The 14235-nt window shown below is 52.6% G+C and overlaps 1 protein-coding gene across 6 annotated transcripts in view; it reads right to left on the reverse strand.

The window, feature by feature from the left end:
- Positions 1–14235, reverse strand: part of LOC144944368 (calcium-dependent secretion activator 1-like) — a 118608-nt gene that overhangs the window by 23386 nt on the left and 80987 nt on the right. For 4 of the 6 annotated variants that reach the window (XM_078872476.1, XM_078872475.1, XM_078872474.1 and 1 more), the window contains exons 14-20: positions 11201–11302; positions 6990–7053; positions 6497–6620; positions 5451–5468; positions 3735–3835; positions 1721–1877; positions 801–951 (exon numbers count right to left, since the gene is read on the reverse strand). In XM_078872476.1, coding sequence (XP_078728602.1) covers positions 801–951; positions 1721–1877; positions 3735–3835; positions 5451–5468; positions 6497–6620; positions 6990–7053; positions 11201–11302 — 717 coding nt within the window. The remainder of the gene's footprint in view (positions 1–800; positions 952–1720; positions 1878–3734; positions 3836–5450; positions 5469–6496; positions 6621–6989; positions 7054–11200; positions 11303–14235) is intronic. The other 2 variants (XM_078872477.1, XM_078872473.1) reach the window with 1 other exon arrangement.

Genomic DNA, 14235 nt, shown 5'->3' on the forward strand with positions numbered 1-14235 from the left:
CCATCGTGTTTTTGTAGTTTGTTGTTGTAACGTTCTGACCCGCCCCTACTGGACATTTGTGAAAAAGAGCTTTATAGCTCATCGGATTCCTCCAAGGAACACATTTTAAAATACACTTTTGAGTCGAATTTAAACTCTAATTGTTACAATTCACAATCTCCTTTAACACCCCCACCCTCCCAAAAAAACAATACAAATGAGTCAATAAAAACGACACAATTAAATAAGTTATTTATGAAGAGCTTTGCTCGCTGATGCCACCCGATTCCCGGGAGCCACTGTCGCCGCTCGCCAGCTCCCGAGGCTCGACCACACCATCCACTTCTCCCGTGCTCACATCCTTCCACCTTCTTTTCACTTTGTGTAATGTTTACCCTAATTTAATCCTCAACGTAGTACCGGAACCCAACGTCAAGACACGCAGAATCCATTCAGAACTCTCGCAGAGCGGTGTGGGCCATTGATTGTTAAAGAACTGCTCGCGGAAGCAGATAGTACAGAGCTACCACCGAGGTGGGCAGCTTTTCCTCATCCACTCTGCCACTGAGTAATATTCGACGCACGGCAGTCAAGAAGACATTTGAGATCTTCGAGCTGGAATGGAGCCAAATTAAGTTGTCGGACCAAATTTAATGTGATGATCATTTAAGCAGCGATTAGCGCCCGTGATGAGACCATTGACTGCACGTGAGAACGGCGGGCGTCCGAGGTCGCTTTGTAACCAGGATCTCCGCTGTTCCAGCTTGGCGATCTGAACACCCCCGAACCACTCTGGCGACATGTTGCCCGCGCGTCCGTACCCCACGTACTTGACGGGCTCCCAAGACTCGCGCTCGATGCCCTTGCTGATGGACTGGGCGATGGAAGTCTCCATGAGGTCCACGTAACGCACCACCATGGGCCCGAAGATGTCCTGCAGGTGCCGGTGAAATCTCCCGTTGCACAGGTAAGCTACACACACACGAACAACGGCCTCCTTCCCCACACGTCCTGTGCAACCCGACCCGGTTCCCCCACGCGGACTGCCCGCTACCGATTCACTACCCTCCCTCGCGCATTCGATCAGCAAAATCGCCCCCCGCCAGTCGCTTTGGCCGGTCTCAGGCTCTGGATCGCCATCAGCAACCTCCGCGGCGGAGTGCACCCGTAAGTCACTCTGTAGGGTTCGGCTACTTCTTCCAAACATTGAGGCACGCCAAACCCCCACTCTCTCCCCACGTTCTTAAGGCCAGAGTTTCCCACAGCTCCTTCATGACCCCGAGCGCGCAGCAGGCAAGGGGCCCCAAGGCTGGTGCTTCCCTAAATTGGCCAGAAAAAAAACACACAAATAAAGCACGTGTGACGAGTGCCCCCTATTATGTGCCGAGTGAACGTAACTCGCGGTGTCGTCGCGGCACAGCAGGGGGTAGGGGACGGCCCCATTGCAGCAAATCTTGCGCAATCGCTCTCACTCACGTCTACGGCGGGCACAGCAGCGCACAGGCTTGTTTATTTCCAATTACGAGCAGCCAGCAAGCAAGCAGCAGCCTTTTGCGAAAAAGCACTTGATCATTCGGTTGTAAAACGTCGAACAAAAATACCCCGCTTGGAAACGCTGCGATGAGCGCAAGCGTTGCTCAGGCTATTTCGTCATTTCCCTTCTCTGCATCTCTAGCGATGCCCACTGCCTGCCACCCTAACCCCTTCACCGGCACCCGGAGGCGGTGTCGGTGACGCTCACGGTCGGCGCGCAGGTAGTCGTTGAGCAGCTGGAAGAGCGGGAAGCTGTCCCATGACTCGGCGGGCTGCATCGCGATGGCAGCGTCGAAGTCGTCCACGTAGAGCGACAGGAACGTCTCGGCGTGCTCGCCCATCAGCTCCGACCAGAAGGCGAATGCCTGCGGTGGACGAGCGTTGCAGAGGCAAAGGTCCCCCGTGTAGCCTTGACCTCCTTACACCGTGGTGCCCCGCGGTTATGAGATGTTAACTACCTCGTCTGTTAAACCGGAGGCCGTGGGTTCGATCCAGACCCTGATGCCTGCTGTATATTTGGAGTTTGTGTGTCTCTCTCCCCGTGGTCGCGTGGATTTTTCTCCGGGCCCTCCAGTTTTTCCCCTCCACATTTAGAATCAACATCACCACGCGTTTAGAGTATTTGGCTGCTGTAAATGTCCAACGTGATAAGCCACTTCGTTGAGCTATAATTTGTGATAGCCAGGTCGCTACTGAAAAGAGCTATATAGCTCAGTGGGCCTTACCGGGTAAAATAAAAAAAAAACAATTGCTGAGTTTAGTTTAGCCTTTAACAGAGTATTGGGGCAAAAAGTGCGGTTGGCGAGTAGCATCTATGAAGGCCTGCATGGCACAAGTGGGGGTAGGTGGGTGGCCAACACCAGGTGGTTATGTTTTACACACATCGCAGCAGGTACTCATTAAATGCTGAGTCGACCTAGGGGAGTACCAGGACCTGTTCAGATATTAGCCGTCACCGTTAGTGGTCGTGAGCAGGAAGCTAGCCCGTGTCACCGAGATGGTAGCGCAGGAGCGCAAACCACTGCACTCCCACCCCCACTATTAGTACCGGTGATTACACAGACACACACACGCGCAAGTACTCTCCACACAATGAAGTGGCCTTGCCAGCGACTAAAGTATTTCGTTCTTTGGAAAACATCCCAAGCCATTCCCACTAAGTGAATCGAGTTGTCAAGTTTCAAGTTGATTTAGCAGGCGAGAACTCGAGACACCAGGATAGAGTCTCGTTTGTGCGAGTTACCTGGGGCACGAGTCTGCCAGTAGGGGGCGATGATTGCTCTGTGTAATCCCGAACTTAATCAATCGCGGGTGGTTTTGAACTTTTACAAATGTGGACCCCCCGACGCCGGCACACGACGGCCTGCTCTTGTGAATGACGTCAGGGGATCTTTAACGTCCTGTGCGACTAAAGCAGACTCTGCGTAGTGCCACTATTATTACTACTACGGTTAATAATAACTAGGGCGGCCGCTGGATTCGAACCGCGAACCTCTGCAACAACAAGCGGTGAATGCGCTACCGCTGTGCCGCGTCATCGCCGTTGGCAAGGTTCTGGGAGGGGGCGAGCAGCTGGAGTGATAGCGATGGGATTGTGTTGGGCCCGTGGCATCGAGAGGAGTCGTGTGCGGTATGGTCTAGCGATGGCTCACCTCTCTTCCCTGCCGGCGGGGGAGCAGTGCAGAGGAGGAGGAGAGAGGAATGAGGAGAGAGGAGGAGTGGAGGACGAGAGAGGAGGAGGAAGAAGAGAGGTCAGAGGTCAGTGGGCAACTCACATCGTCAAGCGGCTTACCGCTTATGTGACAGGTGTCTGTGCCAAGGCGTGGACAAGTAGGTGAACATCAGATGAATATGGACTGCAAGAGGCAGACAGAGCAGACATAGCAGGTGGACAGAGGTTGCCTGACATAACAGTCGAGAAACAGACAGGAAGACAGACAGCCAAATTACCTGAAGACAAATGGCCAGAAATACTGACGGGTGGACCGATAGAAAAATATAGAAACCAACAGACGAGTTGACAAATAGACTCATGAATAAAAGAACGTAGCAGATGGGGAGACTAAAAAAAAAGTAGACCGAAGAATCGACAGAGAAGTGAACAGAGAGAAAGTGACAAACGGGTGTCGTGAAACAGACAGGCGGCAACGTAGCAGACATGCAGAGTGACAGAGCATCAGAGAGGAAGACGGACACACAGGTGTGTGTGTGCGTGCGCGTGCCTCCCAGTGGTAGTCGTGGTTCTGCTGCAGCACGTCGATGCAGTGCTCCGCGAGACGCAGCGTCTCCTCCAGACGCCGCACTGGTGGCGTCACGCCGGCCTCTGCTCCCGTGCCGGCCACAACACATCCAGTGCCGCAGACAAAGGGACGCGGGAGGAGACGCGGGGGGGCAGGGGGGTTTGACGTGGAGGGAGACGTAGGGGGAGATGCGGGGGGGGAACGCGGGGGGAGACACGGGGGGGGGGGGGGGAGATGCGGAGAAGATACGGGGGAATACGGGGGAAACCACGAAGGAGATGTGCAGGAGACATGGACGAGATGCGTGGAAAACACGGGGATGCAAGAGACATGGAATGCCAGGAGGTGGTGGTGGTGGAGAAGCAAAGGGAGACGAGAAATGGGGAGAGCGAGACGTTTGGAGGTGTAGTGGGGGGGGATGACGCTCGTTAGTTCTCCACTCCAGCGGAGCGCTCGTGACGCCCACAGCGCCGCCGCTTCACCCCCCCCCCCACCCCAGCACACGGAGGGTCATGCAGCCAAATGTCTGAACAGCACAACGGCCACATATCCGACTGTCACAGTTCCGCCCTGACCTAATTAACCGGCCCACACCGGTGCTTTATTCACGCATAGCAGCACGACTGTCATTTTATATACACGTTTACTTCATTCGACCTTTTCACATGTCCGCCAATATCTCAGCTCCCAGCAAGTTGAATATGCGACATTGTACTACATGTATGAAAAATATAACCGCTCAATACAATTGTATTTGAAAATGTAAATAAAACAAAACATATTCCATTTGCAACGAGATTTCCCTTCTGAACCCTGCCAGCGAGACGTTAAAAACCACTGTCTCACGTTTTTCACCGCGAGCCTCTGAATCGTCGCACCTTTAACAATCTCTACCGATTATAATCCATGCGCTGACACGGTTTACACGGGACAGAATAAAATAACTTCACAAACTAACAACACCATTATATTCTATTGTTGCCGCACGGTGGCAGCAATATGTTCAGCAGCTATACGCTAATTTCGAGGTTTGCTGCCCACAACGAGAGGGCTTCAGCAGAGAGAGTTTGCGTAGTTTTGCAATTCCTCGACTTAAGAAGCACAGACTACGGCGCTTTAATGTACAGTCCATAGTCTTGTAGCATGGCCACGATCACACTACTGTGGCTGGTATAATTAATTTTCCATTCATAATGGAGATGTGCGCATCAGCTCATTGATGAGGTTGACAGTTATGGTGGCGAGATGTTAACTACCTCGCCTGGTATACAGGAGGTTGTGGGTTCGATCCCGACCCTGACGTCTGCTGTATATTTGGAGTTTGCGTGTCTTTCTCTCAGTGGTCGCGTGGATATTTCTCCGGGTCTTCCGGTTTTTCCCTCCACATTTTAGAAACCTGCGTTAAGGATATTTGGCTGCTATAAATTTCCAAACGATAAGCCACTTTGTTGGGCTATCAATTGTGGCCAAGACACTTCGAAAAACGAGCTACATATCTCAGTGGGCCTTACCTGGTAAAATAAAATAAATTCAAACTCTTCGATGAGGAATATCACATAACTGCCACATCATCAATTGCCCTGGAACTGCTTTTCTCCCTCAAGAAAAACGCATCTTTGTCTGCGATTTTTTTTATTCTAATTTCATGCAGTGACTCACTCCATCAGGGAGCAGACAAGGACCCACAATGCCCCTCACCTGCAGCCTTCTGATTGGCTGCTCTCGACACACACGGACAGAAACGAGAGTCGAGGTTAGAGAGGAGAGTTACGGGACGCAGACAACATCGTTAACATCATCATAGTCATCGTCGTCATCATTAACATCATCATTGTCATTCATCAACATAATTTCTCCATCATCATCATTGCCATCATCAATTACCATCAAAACGCTTCTGTTTCTTTGCTCTCACCGCTCCAAGTCAAAACTGCCTCCCATCGTCTCTTTCCCCCAGCTCTTATTACCCTGCTCACTTCAAGTAATGCATAAACTCTTCAATAGTGCCGATTGTTGCTGGCCGCTCGATGGTTTTGGGACTTTGGGCCTGTGCTCAGCAACCGGGCCAAAGCATATACACGGCAAGTTAAAAGACATGCACAAAACACTGTACCACGTGCCAACGTAGCGCCACACAGGATGTCTCCAACACGCCACAACACCTAGTAAACAACGCATCACGCCACTAACGCTTCATATCAATCACGGTTTTTGGGGAGGCCCGATTTTCGAATGAGACATCGGAGTGGTTCTCCACGAATCCAATGACCAAGGGTAAGAGAAGACCTAAGGCCAGATGGTGGTGGCGGCGGGATACTTGTCAGGGCAGATCCTGGAGGTCCATGCACATCTCCTGTGCAGCAGCAGCAGCTGCGGGATTCTGGCAGAGGGGAGAACCTTGTAGTGAGGTGTGGAGGGGGCCAGCCGCGGCTGGCTGTGACCACAATGGTCTCTTGATCTTGACGTTGATTTTAAAAAGACGTCATGCGTGTGGAACTTCCTTCGTGCTGCACGTAACCAACCGTGCTAATCGGAGGTGCGAAAACGTGACAAATTCCACCCACTCCTGGCACCGGGACGGCCTGCGCGGACCACGGTCGTGGATGCGAATCCGGGTCGCGTGCGTGCGTACACGTATACGTGCTCGTGTACGTACGTACATTCGTGCGTGTGTACGTACGTACATTTGTGCATGTGTACGTACGTACATTTGTGCGTACACGTGTGTGTATGTGCGTGGGTACCTTCGTGCCTGGCGACGGCACAGACGTTGGAGAAGTTGAGGTGGGCAGCCTTCTGCAGACATTTACACAGAAGCATCTGCACATCGTCCTGGACAACGGGGGTTGAGATGTCCTTCATCATCACCTGCACGGAGGCACAGACACGGGCAATTTAACGTAAACCGAGACAGACACGTAACAGCCAGATCTTAAAGACACTTGCACAGAGACACAGACAATTTTCTTTAAAAATCACTCACAGACAGACACAGACAGAAACCTGCATAGACGCAGACACAGAGATCTTCAAGGATACCTAAGAGAGACACCTTGACAGCCACGTCACCCAGGGGACATTAACAATAATTTATCACCACCTGCCCAAAGATATAGATTGAGGTCTCACACATCACCTAGGCAGACACACGGACACACATTAATCTTCTGGAGTGCGGATTGTGGATTGTGGAACGTGGACAAGGAGATGGAGCCGGTGTCTCCGAGCGGCACTCACACGTTCCAGGAGAGACAGAGACGCCTTCAGTCCTCCCTCCGGCCGCCCAAATGGGAAGCAATACCTGCAAGACAAAGATGCCCCTTATAGCCTTAACAGAGTGTTGGGGAAAGTGCTCGTCACGAACACCTATGAAGGCCAGAACGGTGCCCGAGGGGGTGGGTGGCCAACACCACTTCCCAATTGCCTTTGTCTCCCAAGTGGCAATGTTTATACACCGCACCAGGTACTCATTTGAGGCCCAGTCGACCTAGGGGAGGCACAGGACCGGCTCAGATTATCGTGACTGGTGTTGACCGTGAGCGGGAATAAAACCCGGGTCGCCGGATTAGTAGCGCAGGGCACACACACAGCAATGAATGGCAACCGTTTCTTTAACAAGCGTGAGTGAACTACGGTCAAACAACCTCCATAATTGGCAGGGTGTGGAGAGGCCTTCACTGCGGGATTGACAACGGCCTGCAAATAAATTATTGTCGGAATATTTTACGTTGTTATATAAACACGGCGTTCCGAATTTAACACTGCGGAGAAGTCGCAAGCCTCCGCTGGAGAAGCAGCTTCATCGGTCAGAATTGTTTTCAATACATTGCAACGTGTGTCAAAAATCAAAAAAATATATCGTAGGCAATATCTCCATGTGGTGGAGGGTTAATGACGCGGAGTTTGGCATAGAACCGCCACCACGTTGGTCCGATATAAAAACGAACGTGGATCTTTTCATGGGCTACGAGAAGGGGGGTTCTGAGAGGTCGGGGGGGGGGGGCGAGACTCCGGTCTCAACCCAGGATTCTCAGCGTAGCCGGTTCAGCACTCCGACGCGGCCGTTACGATTCCCCTGTGCGCCACCCAGGACCCAGGGTCCACCCCCTCCCCCTGCCCCCCCCTCACTCCCCCCCACCCCCCGGACACAATCCGGCTTTTGACAAAACGATGAAGGAATGACGACGCAAAATAACTCGGCGGACAAAAAAGAAGGGCACCCCCCCTCCCACCGCTCTACCCCCCACCCGCCTGTTCCACGTTTCCTTTCACTTTTTTTTGTGAATTTTAAGTCGGCGCAGCTCGGCGGGCGAGCGGCTCCGAGTTAAAGTGTCGCTAATGAAGCGTGAGGTGCAAAATCTCACAGCACAAATTGGGGCGTTGTGGGCGTCCGTGCGTGCGCTCGTCTCGTCTGCACCGGCCGCCTGGGAGTGGCCGTCCGTGCGCGCGTGCGAGTTCGATTGTGTGTAGGCAAGGGTGTGCTCGTGTGTGTGTGTGCGCGCCTGGGGAGCGGTAGTGTAGCGGTCAGCGCGTTACGCTATGAACCTGGCGACCTGGGTTCGATTCCCGCTCACGGCAAACACCAGTGACGACACTGGCGGAGCCAGTGGAGGGGGAGGTGGGGTGGCACGTGCCCCCCCCAATTAGGGATTTAGATCGGATCATTGGGGTTTATTAGTAATAAATCGGTATTTTGTGACCCCTACTGCCACTGTGTAGCCTATTATTACGTGCCAGGGACTATGAGATGAGAGTCCATAATTGGCAATAAGTAACGCCAAAGCAGTTATAAGTGATTCAGAATTGTGCGCAGTTGTGTATACAGTATATATACGACTTCCCTGAAGGCATTCACCTTCAGCGAGCGCGATGCCGATCACATGACACGGTTCAAATTCGACCCTGGATCGATGGCTGCGCCATCGCCACACACGCATTGCATAAAAAGCAAGGGACAAGTCCTTACTTACTAACAACTCCTCTATAATTTTTCATTGCTGGAGGGGTTGCTCCCCCCCCCCCCACCTAAAAATCCTGGCTCTGCCATTGAGTGACGATTATCTGAACTGGTCCTGAGCCTCCCCAAAGTCGGGTCAGCCTGAAATAAGTACCTGGGTGCGATGTGTAAATATTGCCACGAGGGAGACAAAGGCGGTTGGGCGTGGTGCTGCCAACCCACCCCTTCGTCTGCCGTGGCGGCCTTTATAGGTGCTCGCTAACAGCACTTGCCCCAACAGCCTGTTAAGGCTACACGGGGGGTCTCTTTCTCTGTTTGTGTGTGAGTTTTGTGGGAAGCAGTTAGCGCACTGATTTATTACCCCAGTTCGATTCCCACTCATGGCCAACACCAGTGACGATGATCTGAACCAGTCCTGGGCCTCCCCAAGGTTGATTCGGTCTCAAATTACTATAAAGTGTAGTGTGTAAACATCGTCTGCCATGCCGTGCCAGTCTTTACCTCAAGGAGAACTCGTGCCAACATTCTGCTGCAGCGATACGGGGATGTTTGTCTTTTTGCGAGTGTACAGTGTCTGCCCGTGCGTGTGTACGTGAGTGCCCGTGCGTGTGTACGTGAGTGCCCGTGCGTGTGTGTGTGCGTATCAGAGTCATGTACACCTAACGCGCATGTGGTCAGTGTGTGCGAGTGTGAATTTGTATGTGTGTGCGCGCGTGAGCGGGCCCACACGTCCGTGTTCCACGTACACTCGACTTGCATGTGGCCAGTGAGCACGTGTGTCTGGGCTTGAATCACAAAGTACACCTCGTGGCCTCCCTTAGGTCGACTCAGCATTAACACGAGTACCTTTTTGTGGCGTTTAATAATCTGCACTGGGGAGACCATGGCGGCTGGGCATGGTGCTGGCCCATCCTATTCCCGTTCCTTTGTGTGCACCTTGCTAGCTTTAATAGGCACTCGCTAACAGCACTTGCCCACGTGTGTGTGCGCATGCGTAGGCGCTCGGGTTTCCACCTGTCGAGCATTTCCAGGATTTTTCAATGTCTAGGAGGCATCCGCCTTCCCTAAAATCTTAGTCTTGCCGGGACGTTAAAGATCCCGGTGTGTCTCAGTTGCGTAATAATTATAATGATTATGAACCGCTCAATAAAATGCAGTGACGTGTAGGTCTCTCCTCGTCTAGTATTCTGAGAGAATCTTCTTCCCATCATCACCATCATCACCATCATCATCGTAAATCGTGGTCATTCCACCTGCTGGATGATGGCCTCCTAAAGTGGCCGCCACCATCTTTCGCGATCCCGCGATGCAACACCGGCACACTCGAGATGATTTCATTGCTCCAGCTTCATCGGTGGACGTCCTTCAAGTCACGCTCCATTCCCTCAGTTGCCGCTCCGCTCGTATTCTTCACACCTTCCCGTCATCCCTTCATGCAGCCACGATGTCTCCTGCCCATGCCCACTTTTATCAACAGTTTGAATGATGTCATCAATAGGCGTTCATTTCCCCTGGCGCCTGACCTTCGCGAGATCGCACTCAATCACAGTCTTCACCAAGATCGTCCAATGCCTTGCTCATGCCTACCTCTCACCTCTCATCTCGCTCTACTCCCCTCCACGCACGCTCCCACCTCTCATCTTGCTCTACTCCCCTCCACGCACGCTCCCACCTCCCCCTTCTCATCTCACCCTGCTATCCTCCACATACACTCCTGCATATGCGTGCGTCGGTGCGTGCGTGGGTGCGTGCGCGTGTGTTCGCCCGCATGCCTGGGCGTTCTATCCGCGAGCCCGTGCCAACCGCTAATGCCCGCTGCCACCGCCGCCGCATTTCCATGGCAACCAACGAGGAGCTTGTCCAGTCTCATTTCATCGTTCATTTTTTTCCTCCCATCCCCTCTCTCCCTCTGCCGCTCTCTCCCTCTTCTCCGATCTCGCCGCACGCGCGCCCACCCTCCGGCGCCGTCGTAATTAATGTGCCACCACCAAAAGGTCACGGCCCGGACGACAACACGAAATGAAAAAAAAGCGATAACGTCTCACTTGCTCATTTTGTGAATATAATTTTTCTCTCTCCCTCGCTCTCGTCTCCGCGGCCATTCCGACGCGAACATCCCCGCTGCATGGCTGTATAACGCGGCTGCTTCCCGTTTAGACGCTGCACGGCCCGTGCGTGGCTTTCCCTCTTCGTTCCGCAGAGGAGCTCGCTGGCCCGTGCAGCTCGGGCAGTCGTCTCACGCGCTTCCCGCGGGAGAGCTGTCGTATGCGCATGGGCACGAGTGTGTGTGTAGTGTGTGTGGAGAAGAGTAGCATGTGATGAGAGGGCAGAGGTAGGAGAGTATATGGAGGGGAGTAGAGTGAGATGAGAAGGGGAGGTAGGGGAGTGCATGGAGGGGATTAGAGTGAGATGAGAGAAGAGAGGTAGGAGAGTGAGATACCTGAGAACGTTCATCGACTGAACTGCATGTGTGGAGGGGATGGCCACTCACCTGAAGTTGGTGATCTGATGCTCAAGGAGCATGCGGAGTCTCTCCTTCACCTCCTCAAACCGGTCCCTCTCCTCCACCGTCACAGAGCCCAGCCCGTCGGGCCTGCCACACACACACACGGGGTTTGTAGCGCAGTGCGCCAACTCGTTATGCCACAACTCTCCACACTCGCCCAGACACACATTAGTGGCTGGGCACAGTTGGCATGGGTGCTGGTGCAAGGAATTAAATGGATCCCCCTGCTCTGTCCAATTCCCCGCCCCCTCCTCTTTGTAGCCCTGGTGCCTGGGCCTGCGCGGCCCATGACCCCCAGTGCAGTTGCACCACCTTGCACACTCGATAGCCACGCTGACACACACGTGTAGACCAAAATGTCCCACCTAGCTGCATGGACTGGTGAGACACGAGTGCTGTTAGCAAGCACCTATTAAGGCACGAGACAGGTTCTGATACAATGCGCCGCTGACGGTAGCCATGGCTGGGAATCGAACTCGAGTCGCCGGGTTCGTTGCACAGTGAAGCCTACCGGAGCACTACCGCTCCCCGTCTGCGGTACACAAACATGCACGCACACACGTACGTACATGCACACGAGCACCGAGGAACACTCGCGCTCGCTCATCCCGTTGGGATGTAATCTGTCCACCTGTATCAAATCGGACCTCACGCTCAAACATCGGACGCGTCCGTCAGATTTTCCCGTGCGCATTGTGACGGCCGACAGCGTGCGACCTGGCGCGGCAGGTTTCCTCCCCGCACGCACAAACGCACACATCAACGTGCACACACACGCGCGGTGTGCGTGGCCCTGAGAGCTGTCACTCGCGGTCAACAGTCGCGTCGTTCTGGACTTGGATGATGATGGCTGCGACATCTAGAAAGCAGCTCGCCCGCCCGCCCGCCCGCCCACACCAGCTCCACTAAGGAAGAGCGGAGACTTATAATTAATTGATGTGTGAGTTATGCCCAAAATAAAATTTAATTGTCAATCGAATTAAAATCGTCACGTTTTAACGAGGTACAAATTGTTCTCGATCCAGCTAACTCACTCGAATGAGGTTAAGAGCAATTCCCAGAGCCAAATTCATCAGCATTCAGATATACGATTCTGTGTTCCTGGATTCTGTTCTGAAGATGCTTGACGCAGTTTCAAGCGAAATTCCATGGATCTAATCGCTGCTAAATCTGGCTGTGACATTTTGCTCTTTTGTATCGTTAAACACTCGTACATGCGACGAATTAAATTGTTAGGCCATTTCAGGTGGTGGAGGGGTCTCAAGACTTTAGTATGCCCAAATCGTTAGGTGGCAGAACACAAAAGCCTATTTCTGAACTGCAACACTGGCCGCTTAAACCTACTCCTGTAAAAGGAAAAATATCTTCTCAGAAGCTATGAGAACAAGCATAATTTCAGAATTTACAGTTACAGTCCAGGAGCACGTCCCCCGCGGAGATAGAGTGATGGAATCAGTTAGCGTAAAATAAGCTAGATGGATTAGGTTGCGTCGTAGGACTGCTCGAGTTCGCGACAGCTTGGGGGGCCTTCATCCAGCAGTGGATTGAACACAGATGACTACAACGGCTAATAACATCGGTGGTGGATACTGCCATCTTTTACAGAACACGGTTTAAAAATAATACAAGTTTGACATTCTTGACCCCCAAATTTTGGAGGGGATTGGCGTGTCCGGATTGTTTTCAATGCCCTCGCTCTTCTAGAACATCATTAGAATTTACACGGGCCATGAAGGAATAGCTCACGTGTCATTAAAGAAACACTCTTTGCTAAGCCACATTTAATGCGTTCGCCCTCCCTATGCGCACAGCAGTCGGAATCGCAGTAGCCGTGAAGATGCTTCGTAAATCCACACCGCCTTGCCGCGCCTATTGAATGCGGACAGACGCTACGGAGGTTCACTAAAGTGAACATGCAGGCTAATAAGCGAGACTGGCAGCGCTGGGCTGAAGCTGCAAGTGTGAGCTCGTGACAGTCCGTGGGGCTCCAGACAACAACTCTTCATTCTGATGTCACTTCCTTTAACAATCACGGGGACCTTGTCAGGCTGATGAGGCCTGTGCATATTCGGTGACCTCTGGTCCACATTGCTTTCCCACCCGCTCTATTCGTCGCATGACAGTCACACCAACTGGAACTTTGCCAAATCCAATGCAGAACCAAATTCAATGCTTGTTTTGAGGGCCGTTTGGTTATTTGGAGGGGGCCTTTGGGCCTGCACCAGGGAGTCGAACCTGTTCCCGTGGACATGCGAGGCGCAGAAGGCAAGTGAGCTCGTGGCAGTCCGTGGGGCTCCAGACAACGACCCTTCACTCTGATGTCACTTCCTTTGACAATCGCGGGGACCTTGTCAGGCTGATGAGGCCTGTCCGTATTCGGTGCCTGTCAAAGTCAATCAACGGGCGCCCCCCCTCCCGTCCATCCAGCTCTGACCGATGCGCCGTGAGTGATGTCACTTCCTGTTGACATAACCACGGGTTCTGTCACACTGATCATGGGTGTCCGGCTCAAGTGGCTGTCAACTCGTTTTTAAGATTACTTTTTTTGTGTAGTTTGTATTCTGGAGTCTAGGGACAGCACCGGTCTCTCGGATACGACAACCTGGAGAAGAAAAAAAAAACCCATTGGGTCTTATTTTTACTATGCATGTTTTTCCCCTTCTATTGGCTGGCTTTATCGCCGTGCTGTTACTTACTTTTAGCGTTCTTATCGGTTCCGTCACCGCCGCTATGAGGCCGTCGCATCACGTTTGCTGACGAGACCCTGACACAACTTCGACGCTCGTTAAGTTTGCGGACCGTTAAGAAAAAAAAGGTTTTGCACGAAATTTCCGGCCGACGAAAACGAAAACGGCGGCCCGAACGGAGACACAATAAAACGTGGGGGTTTCAATTAATCCGGATCTGTCCGTGTCGGTTACCTGAATAAATATTATTGCACCGGAACACACCACAAGCCAGTCGACCTCCCGCTATGGCTGTGGCTACTATTGTACACTAGTCATGTGCCACCAACTCCG

Source organism: Lampetra fluviatilis, chromosome 34 (assembly GCF_964198595.1).
Source record: "Lampetra fluviatilis chromosome 34, kcLamFluv1.1, whole genome shotgun sequence".
NCBI lineage: Eukaryota > Metazoa > Chordata > Hyperoartia > Petromyzontiformes > Petromyzontidae > Lampetra > Lampetra fluviatilis.